Source organism: Canis lupus, chromosome X (assembly GCF_048164855.1).
Source record: "Canis lupus baileyi chromosome X, mCanLup2.hap1, whole genome shotgun sequence".
In the NCBI taxonomy this organism is placed as follows: domain Eukaryota; kingdom Metazoa; phylum Chordata; class Mammalia; order Carnivora; family Canidae; genus Canis; species Canis lupus.
This window is the reverse complement of record NC_132876.1, coordinates 118418592-118439264: the sequence shown is the minus strand read 5'-3', so window position 1 is coordinate 118439264 and position 20673 is coordinate 118418592. Positions and strand designations below refer to the sequence as shown.

At 50.3% G+C, this 20673-nt stretch overlaps 1 protein-coding gene across 3 annotated transcripts in view; it reads left to right on the top strand.

Annotated features, from left to right (window-relative positions):
- The window catches only part of WWC3 (WWC family member 3), a 120572-nt gene extending 100359 nt beyond the window's left edge, over positions 1 to 20213 (top strand). For 2 of the 3 annotated variants that reach the window (XM_072817171.1, XM_072817173.1), the window contains 12 exons: positions 1159 to 1279; positions 2051 to 2125; positions 2926 to 3012; positions 4054 to 4246; positions 5322 to 5486; positions 5842 to 5993; positions 6496 to 6661; positions 10232 to 10396; positions 13229 to 13321; positions 15040 to 15267; positions 15881 to 16008; positions 17406 to 20213. In XM_072817171.1, the coding sequence (XP_072673272.1) occupies positions 1159 to 1279; positions 2051 to 2125; positions 2926 to 3012; positions 4054 to 4246; positions 5322 to 5486; positions 5842 to 5993; positions 6496 to 6661; positions 10232 to 10396; positions 13229 to 13321; positions 15040 to 15267; positions 15881 to 16008; positions 17406 to 17472 (1640 nt within the window). In that variant the 3' untranslated portion in view covers positions 17473 to 20213. Of the gene's footprint in view, positions 1 to 1158; positions 1280 to 2050; positions 2126 to 2925; positions 3013 to 4053; positions 4247 to 5321; positions 5487 to 5841; positions 5994 to 6495; positions 6662 to 10231; positions 10397 to 13228; positions 13322 to 15039; positions 15268 to 15826; positions 16009 to 17405 lie in introns of those variants that run through there. The other variant, XM_072817170.1, reaches the window with a different exon arrangement.
- Positions 20214 to 20673: the final 460 nt, after the last annotated feature.

The window sequence follows — 20673 nt, the reverse complement described above, 5'->3', positions numbered from 1 at the left end:
ACCACAGCCCTGTATGCTGTTTAGTGTGTTCGGATTTAACTGTTGTGTGTGAATAATGGTTTAGTTGAGCGAGCTGGTCATCATTGGACTGGACATTTCCCTCAACATAGGTATGCAGAGATGCCCAGGTTTTCACGTTCAGAACTTAGATGGCTAAAGAGAAGTGCAAAGTGGCCAGAGGGACCTGCGCTGTTAACGGGAGGCATGGCGATGTCAGAGTAAGGCTCAGTTCGGGGCTCCGTGTTAAATTTCTGTATTCGAACCAAGCCTGCCGCTCTGGAAAGCGTTGAGACGCCTGTGCGCACCTTCACGCTTAGCACGGGAGGATTGTATGCCTGCATTTATTGGCTTTGTGGGAAGGAACTTGTGCGGGGAAGAACAGAGACAGTTGATGAAATGCTGAAAGGAAGAATGTTGATGCTTATTTTCAGTTCTTGATCAGAAGGGATACAAGGCAAAAATAAGCTGCCTAGTAACAGTAGCTTGCTAACCCCTGGAAAGCAATTTTGGAAGCCAGTCTGGCCCCAGGGCTGCTGCGGAGGATACCACCATCATAGGAGCGTTTCCAAAGGCTGAGTCTGGGGTCAGCTGGGTCCTCTGACTTGAAAGTCACTGTGTCTTGTTAGGGTTTATTTGGATAATTAAAAAAAATGTTTTTTTCTGATAAAATATATAGTATATGTTTAGTGTATGAAATACAGGAAATTCTAAGCAGCATAAAGAAGGAAATGAAAAATGCCCCATGCCCCACTCGCATACATTTAGGTAACCGGCACTGTCCACATTCGGGGTAACATCTCTTCCCCGTCTTTCCTGTGTGATGGTCTCTTTCAAAGTGTGATACAAATGGGCATCCCCCCTTCATATTCTGTTCTGTGTGCTCATTAAGGAGGTGAAGAGAGATTTGTGACTGTTCAAAGAGCTTTTAAAGAAGTAGCCAGAAGTCTATTTCATCAGTTTTTCAATATTCAAAAAGATTTTGAGTGCAACATATTCAAACATATGCATGCATATATGATGGATGCATATATAATGGCATGTCCCTGAAACACTTAGTAACTTGTATGTGGCCTAACTTAGAGGTTCATTTCTTAGCATCATGGTCCCCGGCCTCCTGTGCTGTCACCTCCTGACCCCAGGTGTGTCTCTTGTTTGTAGCAGTGACCCTTCGAGAAGATAGCGCCAAGAGGTTGGAGAGGAGAGCACGGCGAGTGTCTGCATGCCTGTCGGATTATTCGCTCGCGAGCGATAGCGGGGTATTTGAGCCTCCAACTAAAAGGTTAGATCTTACCCCTAAGCCCACTTTCCACAGTGTTACTGTTAAGCGCAAAACGTATGCATCCTGGGACTTCTGCATGTTGAAGGTTTGTGTGTGTCACCAAGGCTAGAATCTTTTCCCGACTTCTCTCAACTCTGGTAGGTCAGACCTCAGCAACCCACGAAGAAAAGTCCTCTGGCTTCTGTGTGACGTCTGGAGGTTGGCCCTCCTCCTGTGGTTCGAGGATGACTTCCTCCAGGCAGGCCCTGGGCAGTTGAAGGCCTAAGCCCATGAGAGCTGGGGAAGGAGAGCCGGTGTACAAGAGAGACCTGCCTTTTTAGAAAGGGCATTCATTAGAAATGAGGTTCTCCCTCCTTCTCTTCTTTCCTAAGCTAGAGGAATCCGTTTGTAACAATAAAACGCTTTTGGGATTCTGGACTTTATCTTGATTTGATATGTTTGATGTCATTGTTTCCTTCCAGGTGTCTGTCAGACATTTCACTTAGCACAGATGGTTTAAAAGTTAGTTTGGAACCTTGCCCTGAATAGCACATGTGATTTTGAAAAGTATCCCAAGTTATTTTCTCAAAAACAAGAGCACTTTGTAGGCAGGTGCCCACTGAGGTATGACGGGCCTGCTTTGTCCTTTTAGTCACATAAACTATTTATTTGTGTCACAACTTAAGAAAGCCCTTCTCGGTAAGAAGCGCCCCTAACACGAGAGAGCTTCTGCTAAAGCTGCAGTGACCGGTTCCCTGTGGAATAACCCCGGTGGCTTTCTGGTTTGTTCAGGAGTGAAGATACTGAAGAGTCTACACACGGAGACATTTGTGGTAATGAAGGGCCCCAGATCCACGTTGGATTTTTGTGAGTATAAGAGAGCCCTACCCTGTTGTTACTAGAGATGACCTCTAGATTGGGCCCACCCAGTGACTCACACTTCCAGGCTGGGAGAGATGCAGGGACCCCTGTGGTCTGGGTGCTGCTCTGGGCCTGGACACCCCCAGACCACTTCAGGGTCTCCTGTGAGGGGACACAGGTGGCAGGAAGGAGAGATGAGGATGAGCAGCTCCACTGCTGTCCTCCAACACTGAGCATCACAGCTCCCTAGGAGCTGTGACGTCATGGAGGTGGGGGGCACAGAAAGCCCTGGGCAGTTACCACACATTCCACCTGGAGTCGCCTGTGTCCGCCACTGCACAGAGCAGGAGGCTGGTCCCCTCCTGCCCAGAGTGAGGAACCAGGTGGGCTGCCACACAAAGCTTTTTGGGTTCTGATCATAGTTTCGGTGAAAAGCAGTAATCAGTAGTGTCCAGACTGGCACGGCAGGATGCTTGTGTCCCCACGACTTTGTTTTGCTCACTTATCACTCCAGTCGAGGTGGCACCATTGCCATCTGGGACTGGCTCCTCCTTCGCTTTGGGGGCTGACCTATGCGCTGGAGGATGTCGAGCAGCATCCCTGGCTGCCGCTCAGTAGGCGCTAGTAACACCTGGCCTCCCGCCTGCACCCAGTCCCGACATCAGAAGTGCCTCCAGATGTGCGCGTGTCTGGGGGGAGGGTGCACAGGCACCCCCAGTGGAGGGCCACCGCTGGGGGTCGGCGGCGAGGAGCCTTCCGCCCTGGGGCACGTGCAGCGTGTGGACCGCCTCCTCCTCCTTCTCTAGGCTCGACAGTGCCAGCGAATGTCTTCTCGTGAACGTGCTCCAGCTGAAGAACTTTGCGGGGCTGGTCCTGAAGGAAGACTGCAAAGTGTAAGCTCGCTTGCCGGCAGCGTTTCCCTTCGGGGCCCCGGGGGGCACCCCCAGCCCACGACGGCAGCTCCTGGGCCGCCTGCCCGGCAGCTCGGGGACAGAAAAGATGGTTTTGGAACCCGACTTCCAAAGTTTATTCGTAATAAAATACCAGGGAATGTCTGAAATAGAAAGGATTATTACACGTTTTAAGAGAGAGCAGTTATTATTTGAGGCAGACGAAGTTCACACACCCGGGCTGCGTAGGTGCCGCAGCCACGCTGAGCAGCAGCGCTCGGTTTAGACCCTGGGCCGTGGCGCCGGCTCTGCTCCTGCGCACCGGAGGGAAGGGCTCCCGGTGGGACCGGGCCGTGGTTGGAGTGAAGGAGGAGCACGTGTCAGTGCCCTGGGAGGCGCGACCCCCGCGAGCCCCGCAGCCCGGACGGCTGCCCGGGGGGTCCCGCTGAGCGGGCGGCGGAGCGCCCGGCGACGGGCCCTTCAAGGCCAAGGGTGCTCCCCTTGGCGAGTCTTGGCGAACTCGGCTTCTAAAGCCCTGGGAGCAACCCGCTCGTGAGTGGCTGAGGGCTCCGCCGGGGACTTTGCTCCCCCCGATGGTGTACTTTGCAGCATTCACCGGTGTTTGAGCTTCTCGTTGGTCTTGGGGGGCCGAGGGTGGATGGGGCAGGCACCCCAGGCTGGTGCGCACAGTCTTGGAGGTGAGGCAGGCGGAGCTTGAAGAGGGAGCCAAAGGCCGTGGGGAGGTCAGTGCAGGTGGCTCCCCGACAGGCTGCTGGAAGCGGGACCTCTGAGTCCTTCCGAAGTCCTAACGACTGACTTTTAAGCCTCTCTCTGTGAGTGCTCCCACCCCCCAGTCTCCAGGGGCATGTAAATTGTTTGGGCTTCCTCTTAGTTGAGAAAAGGACCTTTCTTTGGAATAAAAGACTTTAAAATTCTGCCCACGGACGTCCGAACAGGGAAACCCACGTGTGTGTATGCATGTGTGTGGTTCGTGTGTGTCATCGTGTCACCTCTCTGTCTTTTCCCCCTTCTTTCTGGTTCCAGTCACATCCGCGTTTATTTGCCGCCCATCGACTCTGGCACACCGAACACTTACTGCTCTAAGGCTCTGGAATTCCAGGCTCCCCTGGTGTTTAATGAAATGTTCCGAATCCCTGTGCATTCGAGCATGTTGACGTTGAAGTCGCTTCAGTTATATGTATGTTCCGTGAATCAGCAGCTGCAAGAAGAACTGCTGGTATGTCCCCCACCTACCCCCCCATTTCCTGTCCCTCCTTCCTTTCTTTGTGTTCCCCTCAGTCTTTGTCTCTCCCACCCCTTCTGGTCTTTCTTTGTTTTTCATTCTTGTCACTCCATCTTTTGTCCTTCTTTCATTCTTTGTTTTTGCCTTGTCTTTCTGCCTGTCTCTTCTCTCTCTCCCTCCCTTCCTTCTTTCCCCTCCTCCCTCCCTCTTCTCCCTTCTTCCCCCTTCCTCCCTTCCTTTTTCCTATGATAGGCTGCTTAGAAATTGTCATCATGTTAGGTGATCTTTGTAGCAGGGAATACAGAAGAGGATTTGTCTTGCCAGGCATGTTATACTTTAAATATATTATCTCGACTAATACTTGTAAGACTTCTATATCTCCCCCATTTTCAGGTGAGGGAACTAAGTAGGATTGAGAAATTGGGCAAATAAAAATGTAAGGTAGTCAATTAAATGTGAATTTCAAAAAAAAATCTATGGATTCTTTTTAAATATAAGTATCAATAAATAATAATATATGTCCCATGCAATATTTGGGACATACTTATACTTCCAATCACTGGCTGCTCTGTATTTTATCTGGTACCCCTAGAACTAAGAGCATGAGCAGCTTGTGTTCAGTGCGCCCACCCATGCACTGTCCGGGGCCATGACTTGGCAGCCAGAATAGTCTTTTTGCACAGTTGGAGTTTTGTCCCTTGGTCTCCCCCCTCAGCAGCAGAATTCGATTGTGGAGTTCAGCAAGCCCTAGAAATCTCAGAGCGAATCTGCAGCTTGTCACTTGGCAGACCCGAGCCTGCCCCCCTCCCACAGGTTGTCAATCTCTGCCCCTGTGTCCCTCCTGGCACTTTCCTGCTGGGCTGAACCAGCAGTCGCAGAGCTTCCCTCAGTAAGATCCTCTGCTACCACTTTCACTTTACTGCGGTCCTTTGAATAGCAGTGGCACATTCTCCCTGTCTGGTTAAGATTGGAGGGTGACCTGGTGTTCGACAAAGTTCCTGTTGGTCATTAAGGTGGAATCATTCAGTGCCTGTTCTGCTTTTTTTTTTTTTTTTTAACACTCGTGCAGGGCATTGCTCAGATCAACTTGGCCGACTATGATGGGTCCAGCGAAATGCAGCTGCGTTGGTACACGGTGCAGGTGTTCGGCAGCTGCGGGCCGCCCAGAGCGAGGGAGAGTGAGCGGGCGGGGGGTGCCGCCGGGGACCCTGCACAGGCCGCCGCCGGGAAGACGGTACGTGCACAGCGCCACTGCCCTCCTGACACCGACGCCCGCTGTCACTGGGGCTTCAGCTGTCCCGAGCGCCTCTGCACACTTGATGTTGGGTACAGCGGTGCCCAAGAGGCGGTTTCAAGGGAAGGCAAGGAAGTGGGAGGTTTTGAGGTATGTGGGCATCACAACAATGGTTTTAATGCAGACGAGCTAGTGATCGGCAGTGACACATTGATGGTTTTAAAATTTGAACCCCTGGAGCTGCACAAAGTGGCCAGGCTATGTCCTGCTGGCACGCAGTGTGTGCGCTTCTTGCCACTGGAGAGCAGCGGCGGGTGGCCAGACCCAGCTCAGGAGCACCCCTGTCCCCCCGCAGGATGCGGTGACAGCGCTGCTGGCCAGAACCACAGCCCAGCTGCAGGCCGTGGAGCGTGAGCTGGCTGAGGAGCGGGTGAAGCTGGAGTACACAGAGGACGAGATCCTGGAGATGGAGCGGAAGGAGGAGCTGGCCGAGGCCGTGTCTGAGAGGTAGGGCGAGGCCCTTCTGCACATCGGGGACACAGAGCGCACTTTCTGGGGCCGTTGCAGCCCAGTGCTGGGCAGCTGGAGTCCTGGCGGAAGACTTCAGTGCAAGTGGCTTTTCTCGCCCACACCTCTGTGGAACATGCTGGGCACGCTCGAGGCCACCCAGAAGGCAGGATGCTCACGGAGAGTGTGTTTTATTATCGTGACACCAGAGTTCTGGCAAGGGGTTTTTACCAAAGTCAGCAGGGGTTACACAGAACATTCATGTACAGGATGAGGAGTGAAAGGAACCGTCCACAAAAGGAAAAACAGAAATGAAATCCTGGAGAGCTGTTAGCACCTGTTCCACTCCACACTAGTAAGATTCACTTAAGAATTCCTGATAAGGAACAGAAGACAGGGTGGGCAGGGGAAGCTGGGGAGGAAATGTTGGGGAAGAAGAGGTGAAGGGCCAGAAGACCACCTTGACACACATGTTGTGGGCTTCGGCAATGTCTGCCCGTAGGAGTTGGCAAGCCGACTCGGTCGACAGTGGCTGCAGCAGCTGCGCCCAGACCAGCCCCCCACACCCAGAGCCCTGCTGCGTCGGCGTTGACCCCCTCCATGGACATGCGTTTGCTGGCCAGGCAGATCCTTACAGCCTCGAGAAACTTCAGCCTCCACCTCTTAAGGTAAGTGGAACGGTCAGGGGACTTACGGGGGCCCCCAACGTTCTGCCGCACGACAATGGGCACTGCCCTGGAGGGGGGGGCGTGTGTGCCCATATCCCCTACGCGAACCACACGGGGATTGGTGGGGACACGGATGAGAAAAAACTGAAGCTGACAGGCTCAAGTGCAGGGGTAGGACAGTGTGACTTAGTGCAGACACTCCCCGCGACCATGGCCGTGGGCAAGGTGCAGTGCACGACAGACGGTGCTGTGGGGCCGGGGGCCATCGCCTCGACGGTATTTCATGGAGAACCCAGGGAAAGAAGTGAAGAAACCACTTAAAATGGGCACAGCAGGTGCCATAGAAATGTCTGTCAACTCTCAACGGAACAGAAAGGATAGCTGCAGCTTGAAGGTGTAGACGTATCCTCCGTGTCGTGCGGTGATGACCCACTCCCGTCTGTAGGGCCCCGTACAGCTCAGGATGGTTCACTTGTCATCACCCGGACACTTGTAATCTCTTTTCTCCCTTTGTGACGGTGAGTACTATGAAGTGCCCCTTTGCTCCCTTCCATTCACCTGATCTTAGCTGTGCTCATGGCTGTACCCTCGGTGAGGAAATCAGTCACGTTTGCCATGACACGTGCCTAAGGAAGCCCGTGAGGTCTGGAGACACTGAATCAATGCTCTATGGAACCTTTTGTCCCAAAACTGCTCAACTCTTTGAAACGTGCACTCACCATGGTCCCTGCTGTCCCCCCACAGCACGGGTCCTGAGAGAGGTGGCATCAGCTGCCCATGCTGCACACATGCAGCCCCTCTAGGGGAGCTGTTCTGTGGACCAGGCCACCAGTGTCTGCTGTTGGCCAGCATTTTAAGACCTTTAAAAGCGTGGGCTCAAACGGGGGAGGGAACTGTGGGAGGCTAGATCGATGTGTGGTCGTCATCCCCACCCCCTGATTTTAATTTCAAAACACTTCTAATCTACAGACAAGTTGCTAGACTAATAGAACAATTACCCACATGCCCTTCACCTGAGTTCCCCAGCTGTTCATTCTTGGCCATGTTTGCATTCTCTCTCTGCATGGGCGGGGGTGAGGGGGGGTGGAGGGGTGCTAGGCATTGCAGATGCAACAGTGATGAAAGCGAATGGGAAATCTGGCCGTCCAGGGGGAGGCAGGTCACAGCATCGCTCAGGAAAGTTCAGGAGTGCCTGAGAAGAGGGGCTGCTGGAGGATCAGGTGGTAGGGAAGTGGGGTTTGCGTTTTTAGAAAGATTTATTATTTTAGATGGGGTTTACATCTAGAGAGCTAGATTTGCCCTTATATTTTAGAAAGATCGGGATTGTAAACTGGTGCAATCTCCATGGATAACAGTAAGGAGGTTCCTCAAACACTTAAAGATAGAACTGCCATATGATCCAGCAGTCCCACTTCTGGATCTAGGTCCAAAAGAATTGACATCAGGGTCTCCAAGAGAGATTTGCACACCCATGTTCACAGCAGCACTATTCATGATCACCTAGAGGTAGAAGCAACCCAAGTGTCCCATCGTCAGATGAATGGATAAGGAAACTGCGGTCTATCCATACAATGGAATATCACTGAGCCTTAAAAAAGGAAATTGCCTTACATACTACAGCATAGACAAACCTTAACGACATTGTGCTAAGTGAAATCAGCCAGCCACAGAAGAGCGAATACTGGATGATTCCACGTACGGGAGGTCGCTAGAGTATCCAAATTCATATGGACAGGAAGTACAGAGGTGGTCTCCAGGGGCTAGGGGGCGGGAGGATGGGGAGTTGTGTAATGTGGACAGAGTCAGTTTGGGAAGATGATAAAAGTTCTAGAGCTCTGTTTCACAACAACGTGAATATATTTAACACTACTGAACTCTACACTGAAAAAATGGTTAATGTAAGTTTTTTTTTTTTAATTTTATTTATTTATGATAGTCACACAGAGAGAGAGAGAGAGGCCGAGACACAGGCAGAGGGAGAAGCAGGTTCCATGCACCGGGAGCCTGACATGGGATTCGATCCCGGGTCTCCAGGATTGCGCCCTGGGCCAAAGGCAGGCGCCAAACCGCTGCGCCACCCAGGGATCCCTTTTTTTTTTTTTTTACAACAAAAAAGAACAAAAGGTCATGGAAGCCTCATCGAGAAGGCAGTTTTTGAGCAGAGGCCTTAAGGCAGGAGTGTCAGGAGCCATGTGCGGGGCTGGGGAAGAACATTCTGGTACAGGGAGCTGTAAGTGCAGGCCCCCAGGTGGGGTTGTGGGGGCTGATGAGAGAACAGCAGTGGGACCAGCATAGGGCAAGGGGTTTGTCAGAGCCAAGGACAGAAGGAAGAGAAAGGACCAGATCATATAGGGCTCACTCCAGACTCTCCCTTTTCTCTGAGAGGATTGAGAAAGTGGTGGGTGGTCTTGAGGTCTGGTTGACATGATCTGACTTAAAGTTTTCATTGATTCCTCCCTCCCTCCCTTAGCATGCAAGTGTTGGTGGGGCGGGGCGGGGGGAGAGAATCCCAAGCAGATTCCGTACTGAGTGCAGAGTCTGACATAGGGCTTGATCTCACAACCCTGAGATCATGACCTGAGCTGAAGTCAAGGGTTGGACTCTTAATCGACTGAGTCACCCAGGTGCCCCATGATTTTTCTTTTTCTCAAAAAATTTTTTGACATGAAGTATGCAGAGTGAACAGTTCAGAGGCATTTAGCATATTCACAATGTGGGCAACCACCACTCTATCTAGTTCCAAAACCTCTCCATCGCCTCCCAAATAAAGCCTTGTACCTATTGAGACTGTCACTCCCCAACCCCGCTCCCCCAGCCCCTGGCAACCAGCCATCTGCTTTCTGCCTAGGAGGTTGCCCATTCTGGAAACTTCACTCTGTTTCACGGCTGAGTAGTATTCCCTTGATTGGCCTGCTGCCCTTTGTATCCATCCATCCATCCATCTGTCCGTCCATGCATGGACATTTGGGCTGCTTTTACCATTTGGGCTACGTGAATAATATGTTGTGAATGTTTGCATGGAAGTATTTGTTTGAATACCTGTTTTCATTGTTCTGGAGTGAATGTCTAGGAATGGGATTGCTCGGTCTAACTTCAGCTTTACCAGGATCTTCCTGGTTGCTGAGTTGAGAGATTAAAGGGGGGAAGGAGGTGTGGAATCGGGGAGACCGGTCAGAAGCCTACTGTACCAATTGGGCATGAGATGATGGTCACCCAAATGGAAGGTTGGTGACAAGTGGTCAAAACATGCTTCTTCATAAACCCGGAACCAGTAGGATTTGATCTCGAACTGGATATGGTATCTATGAAAGAGAGTAGAATCCAGGGTGACGTGAAGGTTTTTTTTTTTTTTTTTTTTTTTTTTTTTTTTAGCATGAACAACTGGGAAGTAAGAGATTCTTATAGGAGGAGAGATGCATGTGTGTTGGGAGGAGGAGTATCAAAACTTGTTTTGGACATAAGGGTGAATCCCAGCTAGAACTCCAAGGGAGAAGAAGGTTAGGATGGCTCATGTGAAGCTTATTGCTCATATTCTAGAACAAACAATGGTAATAATGAACTACTCTCTAGGTTGATAAAGAAACCAACACTGAAGATGTCTTTCCAGAAGAAGTAGCGAGTCTTCCGAAGGAGAGGCCCAGCCGCAGGGCCCGCGGGTCACCTTTCGTCCGGAGTAGCACGATTGTCCGTTCACAGACCTTCTCTCCTGGAGCACGAAGCCAGTATGTTTGCAGAGTAAGTTGAAATTCCTTTGCCACTTGTCTGGAGCATTTTCTTTTTTTTCCTCCCCTCTTTGTCCTGTTTTATTTTTACTGTTCACGCTAGAAGACCTTTGTGTTCTCACAAGTAGTGATAATGAGCACCACACGTGTGGATATGCAGTCAGGTTTGTGGCTCCGACTCCTCCGCACCCACGCATATCTAACTCTGGATCTCTTCAAGATTCTAATACATCTCTCCCTAGATTTTTCAGTGTGTATGTGCCCCAACTCATGGTCGGCAAGCAGGGCGGGTCGTTTCCACATCAGTCTGAGGGCTAACAAATTGGAACAGGGAGTATCTATCCTCAATTGAGTTGAGATTGGGAAGTCAGCCCACTGAGTGGTTGGAAGTCTTGCAGTGTAGCTGTAGCAGGGTCCCAGGGCGATGGCAGCCTTGAAGGCTCGGGGCACTGAGGCAGGGTTCTGACTGCCACCCCTCACATAAATTATCACCCCGAGGGTGAAGGCAGGAGACACCGGTGGTTCTCAGCCTTGGCCGCACTGCACAATGGAGTCAAGTCAGCACGGTGTGGGGTGGAGGGGTGAGGGCTTCACAAAATGCTGGTGCCCGGGTTCCACCCCCGAGATTCATCATTGGTCATGGTGGAGCCTGGACATCAGAGCATATGGAAGCATCCAGATGATTCTGATGTTGAGAACCCCGAGAGAGGTAGAGAGGGAGACCCAATCCTCTGGGTCCTTGAGGGTAGGACAGCATGTCGGAGGTTGGCTGGCTGTGGTGGTGTGACAGGGACAACACAGATTAGGAAGGAGAAGGGAATTTGGAGGATGAATGGTCACGGCACAGTGGCCTGATGGGGCTGTTTGGATGGAGGAGACCTTTGACCCTTCCCACCTCTGAACTGGGCTTATTGAAGTAAAGCACCTTCTGCTGAAGGGGATGACCAAAGAGCTGGCTCTGCTTGGGCAAAGCTGAAGTTCAGTCATTGGAGAGAGAGAAACGGCGTGAGACTTGTGCAGGAGACATTGGGAGAATGGTTCAGGGGTCCCCGAGCCCATGCTCAGGTTCAGTGACTTGCTAGGACTCACGGAACTCAGCAAAGCCACTATATTCACAGTTGTGGTTTATTACAGTGAAAGGACACAGACCAGGGTCAGCAGAGGGAAGAGGCATGCAGGGCAGCATTCAGGAGAGACCTGGCACAAGTTCTCTCCCTGTGGAGTTGTGCAGATGGCTCTTCTCTTGTCACTTGTCACTGCTGGGAGAGGCTGCGTGCACGGAGGGTTGCCAACCGGGTGTTCTTTGGGAGGTTGGTCGCAGTGGCAGAGCTGATTGCCTGCGTGGCTGACCTTAGTCTCCAGCCCCTCCAGAAGTCAAGCTGACGGCCTAAGGCCCCCACTAGGAATCACATTGTTAGCAGAGAATGTGCCGCCTGGCGCAAGGTCCCCAGGTAAACAGAGACACTTAGGCAGGACATTCCAGGGGTTTACAGGGCACTTCCTAGCAGCTGGGCAAGGACCAAACCTTCTTTGGAGCAGAGCTAACCCTTCACCCTACAGAGGGCAGGGGGGGTGGGGGCAGTGAACAGCAGGATGCTGGGGCCCGGTGGCCCAAGCTGCCCCTGTGCCACTTGCAACACCTGCTGCGCTTCTTCCCACAGAAGCAAGATGTCCAGTTGTAGCTACCCTGGGTCACACGGGGTCAGGCTCGGCCACTCTGCCCCATCAGGCTGCAGCCCCATGGGGGCTTATGCTTAACCAGACGCTTAGAGGTACTAGATCGAAGGCGTCCCTCACGGCCCTTCCTTAGGCTGTGGCCAAACCACCGCAGAGTGGGCTCAGGTCTGCTCGGTGAGAAGGGTGTGGTGAAGGAGGAAATCCTTTCCTTCCCCAAAGAAAGGTTTCCAGCTCCTGTGCCGTGTTCTGTGCCCTGCATAAGAGCACGCGTTTACAGATGATGCTTTTAGAGGCTTCTTTGTTCTTATCTGTCTGTAACGATCGAGTGGGGGACATACACACTGCCGTGCCACGGCATTTCCTGGGCATTTGGGGTTAACTGGCATGGAAAAGGAGGCCACGAAGGCAAGGAAGGACTTCGGCTTTCACACAGATCAACTTTGATCCTGAAGCAAGAACCCGCCACGAAATGTCTCTGCTCCCATAAAGAAGGTGCTGCTACTTTTTTTTTTTTTAAGATTTTATTTATTTATTCATGAGAGATACAGAGAGAGAGAGAGAGAGAGGCAGAGACCAGGCAGAGGGAGAAGCAGGCTCCATGCAGGGAGCCTGGCGTATTTTTCATTTTAAAAGCAGACCCTTTCTCTTGACTGGCAGAGGGGATGTAAGTGGTGTTGTCTCGTCCTACTACCAGGAACGAGTCTCTTTTTGGAAAGCCATTTTTTTCTCAGGTCTTGGCAAAGCCAGAAATAGAGCAAATGACAATCAGCGAGAGCAGGCAAGAGGCGCTGAGGTCAGTGCTGGCTTTGTGAGAGCTGCACGCGACGATTCCCAGTCGGTGTTAGTAGGGCGGGAATTTGTTGACTCTGTCCCCCTGGAAACTTCACACGGTTTGGGTGGTGTGTAACATGGAGGAGGGTGGGGGGTTGGTTTGCTTATTTGATTTGTTCTTATTGGTCTTTAATTTTACTTGACACTTGCGTCAGTTTTGTCTTCACAGAGACCAGAAGGCTTGGTAAAAGTACCAGCCATCATCAGTGGGTTCGGGTACCCGTGAAGGAAAATGAAATAATGCAGTTCAGATACATGGAGAGAATGAATATTGAATTTTTGAGAAAGTGTTTCTGAACATTATTATTATTATTATTTTTTTTTTTTTTTGGCACAGCTTTATCGTAGTGACAGCGACAGTTCAACGCTGCCCCGGAAATCCCCCTTTGTCCGAAACACCTTGGAAAGACGGACCCTTCGCTATAAGCAGGTACGTGCCATGTCAACTAATGTGGAGTCTACTCACCCCGGGAGTCATTTTTACAGAACTTAAAAGGCAATATTTTAGGTAACAGTAATTAAAAGTAACATTTTTTTTTATAAAAAGGTAATGTATTTCCTTTTTAACTTAAGTATAAGTTTTAGGAGCCTATATGATATCAGAATATTACCAATATTTCTTAATTTCCTGGGATAACATCATGATCTAAAATAATTCATGATCTTCACGTTTTTAAATATGGTAATATAGAATCAACCAATCTGTACGAAAGATTCTTTTTTCTTTTTTGACAAGAGAGTGTGTATAGTTGAGAAAATCTGCCTTTTTTGGCATCAAGCATTCTACATAGGCCTGTTCTGCTTTAATTTACTTTACCCACCATGTTTTTTTCTCCATATCACATCAGTTTACAGAGTTTGTTGCTTTCTGTTCTAAGCGGGTAGTTCCTTGTCTTTTTCAGGATAAGACTGTATTAAAGAAATAATAATAAAACCCAGATTTCCTTGCGGTGGCTGTACATAGAGCAGCTGCCAACTGGGAACAAGAAGAAAAGACCCAATTCAGCTATAAAAGTGTTTCTCAGCAGCCACGCTGTTGACATTTCGCACTGGGGCCCGGTCCTGGGGACTGGCCTGGGTGCTGGAGGGCACAGAGCTGCATCCCTAGTTGCCAGTAGGCGGCCTCCCACCCCCACCCCAACTTGTGACAACCTGAAATGTCTCCAGACACTGTCCAGTGGCCCCTGGAGGGCCAAGTCATCCCTGGTTGAGAACCACTGAGCTCTACCATGAATTGAGTAATTTTAAATGAACTTGTGTTTATGAAATCTTGTCCTATATTTGCATTCACATTCCACATGTGTGCAGAATAGTGTTATGTGCGTGTAAGAAGCCTGCAGTTATTCAGCCCACCAAACGGCGCTGCTGGGTGTTACAGTAATTGCCGTTCCTACGGGCGTTTCCCATCCAATGGGAAGTACTGTTCTCAGCGCCACACACAAAAATTCTCCTCTCATCTTAGGACTTCTCTCGAACGTGGCAGGTTTGCTTATTTGAGGCTTATATGGGGAGGAAAGGTTTTGACAGCTTGCGTGTGTGGGTGTATAATCTTTTAAACAAAAAGCATTCCTATGGTTTATGACATGCTTTTCCCCCTTTATACGATGGATCATTTAAGATTTTCCAATATATTTTTTTCTGCTTTTTACAGTGGCTGTGTTTTATGCTGGCCTTGTAACTGACTTAATCCATTTTGTCTTGTTATATGTTTAGGTTTTCTGTGTCATAAACTTTAACTGGATCACTTTTGCATGTCATGAGTTGTGCCTTTCAAAAGCAGGTCAAAGTGAAATTTCAGAACCAAAGAAGTGCACGTTTTGTGCCTTGACATGTACTGTCAAGTAGGCCTTCAGGAAGGTGATGCCCATTTTTGACCCCACCAGCTCCATATGAGAGGGTCTGTTTCTCCATGCTTTTGCAGATGCGTAGGTCACCATTAAAGCAGACAACTTGGTGTTGAGCTGGAGATTCAAATTAATCTGGCCCCAGTCAGTGTTCCTGTCGGCCGTGCACAGAGAACCACCCCTCGGGGAGCTCTGATCCCCGGTCCCCTTTCTCGGTGGACGAGCAGGGCTGGGGGTCTGGGCCGCTGGCCGCGTGGTGCCCAGTAACAGCTTAGCACGCGCTCACAGCCGCCGTGTCCCGCAGCCCTGCAGGTCGTCCCTGGCCGAGCTCATGGCCCGCACCTCCCTGGACCTGGAGCTGGACCTCCAGGCCTCGAGGACGCGGCAGAGGCAGCTGAACGAGGAGATCTGCGCCCTGCGGGAGCTGAGGCAGCGGTTGGAAGACGCGCAGCTCCGAGGCCAGACCGACCTCCCGCACTGGGTGCTGCGGGACGAGCGGTTCCGGAGCCTGCTGAAGGAGGCAGAGAGGCAGGTGAGAGGCCGCGGCCCTGCGCCCAGGGGCCCGCCTGGCCCTGACGAGGACGCTGCACGTCGGCGCCGCACGGGCCGGGCTGCAGGAGCTGGCTGTCTCCCTCCGTGGGCCCCGCGGCTGGTGCTCCTGGGCGCACGGACACCTGCCTTCTGCGGCTGCCTCAGGTGGCAATGGGGTGGGGAGGAGGGTGCTGCCGGCGGGCATCACCACTCTCCTCTTCGTGGTGGAATATTCTGGGCCTGCCGTCTGCAAGGCATGATCCCAAGGATCCCAGTAGCTCCTGGGAGGATTCCCTGTGGTGGGGCTGTGTGAGGACGAGGCAGGCCTTTCTCCCCTCCAGGACCCCAGAGCTGGGAGTGGCTTTCCTCATTCTTCCTTAAAACCAGAAGTAAAAGGGGCACCTGTGTGGCTCAGTGGTTGAACGTCTGCCTTTGGCTCGGGTCATGATCCTGGGATTGAGTCCTGCCCATGTCAGGCTCCCTGCAGGGAGCCTGCTTCTCCCTCTGCCTGTGTCTCTGCCTCTTTCTGTGTCTCTCAAATGAATAAATCTTTAAAACAGAAACAAAAAAACTAGAAGTAAAAGGGCCCTGTTCCTCCAATGTTGCCGTTCCAGACAAGACAGACCAAACTTGACTTCCATCAGGAACAGGCAGCTGAGAAGATGCTGAAGAAGGCCTCCAGAGGGGTGTGCGAGCTGCGCGGACGGAGCCACAAAGAGCCCATCCAAGTGCAGACCTTCAGGTAGAGAAGGCCGTGGGTCCTGCCTCCTTGCTGGCTTTATACTGTCGTACCTTCGTCATCATAAAAAATAGAGAGCATTAAAAAACAACCCACGGGCAGTTAAGGATAAAACCAGAATCCCCACTGCTGTTATTAGTATTTTGATGTTTTCTTTTCCTGATCCTTTTTGGTTAGGCGCTGGGTTTTTTTATGTTGCTTGTCATCATGATGTGGGTTCGAGTTTGCATTTAGCTTTTTTTTTTTTTTAATGAATATATCCTGTGTTGCCACATAATCTGCTCTCTTTTGGCTGTAATGTTTCATCTAAGATATAATTTGCCCATTTTATAAACCTCTTTCCAAATATTTGCTGTTGGGAACACACACAGTGGCTTATGTATATGTACACATGTGGCACCTTTGCCTTTTTACTTTTTATTGAGGCATAATACACATGCAGGGAGGCGTGCATTCTGTCGGTATGAAGTAGTTCGGTGAGTCGTCACAACTCTGTGTGGCCAGACTCAAGCCCTCTGGGCACCCCGTCCCTAATTTCTCACACCAGAATAACGACCGTCTTGAATTTGAATAGTACACGTTAGTTTTCCCTGTTTTTCTTTTTCATATGAGGAGAGTTACAGTTACATCCATATTATTTTGTGTCTGGATTTTTAAAAAATAGGCAAAATTCACATAGCATGAAAGTTACCATTTTAAATGAGCAGTTCTGTGGAACTTAGCGCAGTTGTGGTGTCGTGCAGCCACCCCCTCCGTCCAGTTCCAAAACCTTCCCTTCACCCCAGAAGGCAGCCCTGTCCCGGTAAAGCGGCCCCTCCCCGCTTCCCCCTCCCCACGGCCCCCTGCACCCCCCAGGCTGCTTTCGCTCTCTCTGGCTTTGCCACTTCTGGAGTTCCGTGTAAGTGGACTCATACACTCTGTGATCTTTCGTGCTTGGCTGCTCTTAGGATAATGAGTTCGAAGTGCATCTGTATTGTAGCGTGTGTTAGAACCTCATTCCTTTTTATGGCTCAACAATTAGCCTTAATTTTTTTATACCCTGGATTTTCCCACTCCCACCAGAAAGGAACCTAAAACACGGTAACTGTCTTCCTTCAACCGTGATTTAGGACTCCTTCATTTGTATAGCTTTTCATTTATTCATTCATTTACTAAAAAGCAAATATTTGCAGAGCACCTACTATAGACCAGGCACTGTTCTAGGCACTGGAGATAAACCCTCGTCCTCGTGGGGTTTCATAACTTCCATTAAAATTTAGAGAATCCATATACAAACCAATGTTGTTAGGAGTTTAAGTTCAACTGTTTCTGTAAGAAGAGCTGTCACTGATAAGAGAGCCTCCCACCAGCTTACATTGCATTCATGTCCACTTCTAACCTGTAATTCTTTCCAATCCCAGGGAGAAGATAGCCTTTTTTACAAGACCAAGGATCAACGTACCTCCTCTGCCTGCCGACGATGTCTGATACAGTACTTCGTACACTTGAAGTATTTATCTGCCTGTTTTATTTTCATGAAGTTCTTAGACTAGCTAAATTTGTCCTTAAAATATTTGTGCAAAGCTATTAATATACACACTTTGTAAAAAAACACACATATATCTATACATATATATTTTATAATAGTGACGGCAACAGGGCTTGGTTTTTCCTTGTTGTGAAATTGACATCTCTGAAGACAGGTTATTTTATAAAAGATCAACTATCTTGTTAAGAGTGTACAGTTTTTACGCTGTTTTATTTGACTTAAAGGCTGGAAGACAGAAACAAAGTGAGTTCAGGCAAATTCACTGTATTGTAATTTATTTATAGTACTTTTTTTTTTTCCTTGAAGGAAAATACTGACTTTAAGATGTATTTTAAGACTAAAATTTTGTGCTTCAGTATTTGTCATGCAGTAGAATGGAACTTTGGGGCCGGTTTTATTTCTGACACCCAAAATGCAAAAACACCACTAAATTCGTCACTTGTATCAGTTACTTATATGTGTATTTAGCACGTATATCGTACCCTCCGCACTCGTGTTAAGATACGGACTGCGGTGGCTCAGGGCTAGTTCACATGCCGTGCGTGCGGTGCCCGACTGCGCACTGACGGCCTCTCATCCTGTTGTCGTCTTGTGCGCACTCGTGTGCGGGCTGCTGGCCCCTGGCATCCCGGCCTTTAGCCTGCCTGCCCGTGGTGGCTGTCCACACCGCCTGCCTTCGCCAGAGCAGCTCCACCTTTGAGTCTGCTCCATCTGATCGTGACCAACAAGGCAGCGTGGACCTCTTGCGCTACGACTCCGTCTGTCATGAAGGGAAGGGATGAGAACCAGGAGCGCGCATCTTCAGAGTCCGTGGACCCATGGACAGATGTAGCGCTTATGATGTGGACGTGATGGCCTTTGAAGGCGATTTTTCGTGGAAGGAAGCAAGCATGCGTGGGTAACGACAGTTACCCAGTGAGTCACTTACAGGAGAGTATTTGATTTAAATCAAAATCTGTCCCCCCCCTCCCCCATATTGGAGTCTACCCAGTATTTCTTTAAAAATCTTAGAAGTAGTTCATGAGGGGGGAAAATTTTTTTAATGCAATAAAACTATACCAATGTCCTTTGAAAATGTCAAATGATCTAAATATTTTGCCGAATGCATATTTATTGTATCTGAAATGTACTCTCCTTTCCGAGGCCTCAGACAAGTAAATGAGATGGGTCGTGTGAACCGTAGAAGAAGCCAGAACTCTCTTCCAGATCTTTCTGCCCCTCCCTGGGAAGTGGCCCCCTTGAATCAGTGTCTCCCCCCCACACACACTTTAATCTGTAATCGCCCCCCTGTATAACCTGCCGACCTCTTTACATTTGTTAAAAATGAATTTTGTAAAAGCATTTCATCGACATGAGACCTACCACGGCCGGTGGAGTGGGCAGGTGCTGCGGGCTGAGGACGTCAGGCTTTCACGGCGCAGCCCTGGCGCTCTACTGCTGCCTCTGGTCGCGCTTCTGTCGTCATTGTCATCCTCGGCGTCCCGCTGATTTCTCTGTGTACATAACCCACAATGGAGGTAGAGACGCGCCCACTGTGAGCCCCTGCCAGAGCCGCCCCACGGCAGACGGCATTGCCAAGCAGGCGATGACAACGGCAGGCCCTCTGTGCCCCCAGCTGCCGAAACTTTGAACTCCAGCGAAGAAGCTATCTGCAGCCAGACCGAGTGTGCAAGGGGCAGAGCGTGTGCGTGTCAGGCGCAGAGCTCGCCGGCTGCGGAGACGGCCGTGGGAGCACAAAGACCTCTTTCCTGGGCTCGGGGCCTTGAGGCCGCTCCCCGCCAGCCTCTCTCAGGCAGCGGCGTGGGGAAGGCCCCCTGTGCCCATGCGGGGGCCCCGGCCCCGGTGCACGCAAGCTTCTGTTTGGAGCGCCCCCACCCCCCCCGCCCCGCAGCTTTTAGTGTTCTGTGTTTCTGTTGCTGGGGTTTTTCATTGTTGTCAGTTGTTTTGTTTTGTTTTGTTTTTATTTTTTTTTAACTCTGCCCCACCAGAAACCAATGCAGTCCCTCTTGCGGTGTCATCCAAGGAGCACTTGGATTTGCCACCTCTCTAATTGACATCTCCCGCCTCCCTGCAAGGATCTGCCTTTGCACCCTAGTGGGACCAGAGTGAGCAGGAGAGAAAAGCCAGCAAGTGGAGGAGGTGGACGGTGATGGGTTCTGTGCCGCTTGCCGGCCGGGCCGACGGGGCCCGCGGACAGGGACAGGCTCGCCGAGCAGGCGGGAGGACAGGAGGCACCCGGCTGGCCTCTCTCTCCTGACCTGGTTTTGCAGCTTCTTTTTGGTGAAGACAGCCCCCCCTCCCCGAGAACACCCCACATGTCAGAAAAGTGAAGTCCCATTGTTTGCAGGGGCGTTTTCATCTTCTGGGTAAATTTGTCCGTAACCACGCTTTGGGATAGGAAAGCTGCCGCGCTTTATCAGCAGCTCTGGTCCAGAGACCGTCCAAATTGAAGTCTGCCCACTCGGATTCTCTAGAAACAGTGCAGCCAGTGAAAGGGAATTTGGTCTTCACGTCTTCTGATCACTAAATTGTCACTGCTGAAATAAATCACCTTCTGTCGAGGGATTAAGTTATAATCAGTATTCATCTCTGTTTTTGTCACTGTTCCCAAATTGTGTCATTTGTATTGTTTGAAAATATTCCTTCTATGAAATTAAACTAACCTGCCTTAAGAACAGAATGGAAATGTGTGTTTTTTTTTTTAAAGAAAAATGTAATTACGTGGACTTACATATAGGAGTATACTAATTTAGGTGGGGGGAGCCCCTAATTGGCTCAGAGTCGGTTAGGCATCCAACTCTTGGTTTCAGCTCAGGATTCTCTCTCCCTCTGTGTCACCCCACCCCACACCCTGACCCCCATGCACACAATCTCTCTAAATAAAATCTTTTGTTAAAAAAATACTCGGGATCCCTGGGTGGCGCAGTGGTTTGGCGCCTGCCTTTGGCCCAGGGCGCGATCCTGGAGACCCGGGATCGAATCCCATATCGGGCTCCTGGTGCATGGAGCCTGCTTCTCCCTCTGCCTGTGTCTCCGCCTCTCTCTCTCTCTCTCTCTCTGTGACTATCATAAATAAATAAAAATAAAAAAAAAACTCATTTTTTCAACATAAAAACAGATATAAATGTAGAATAGTAAAA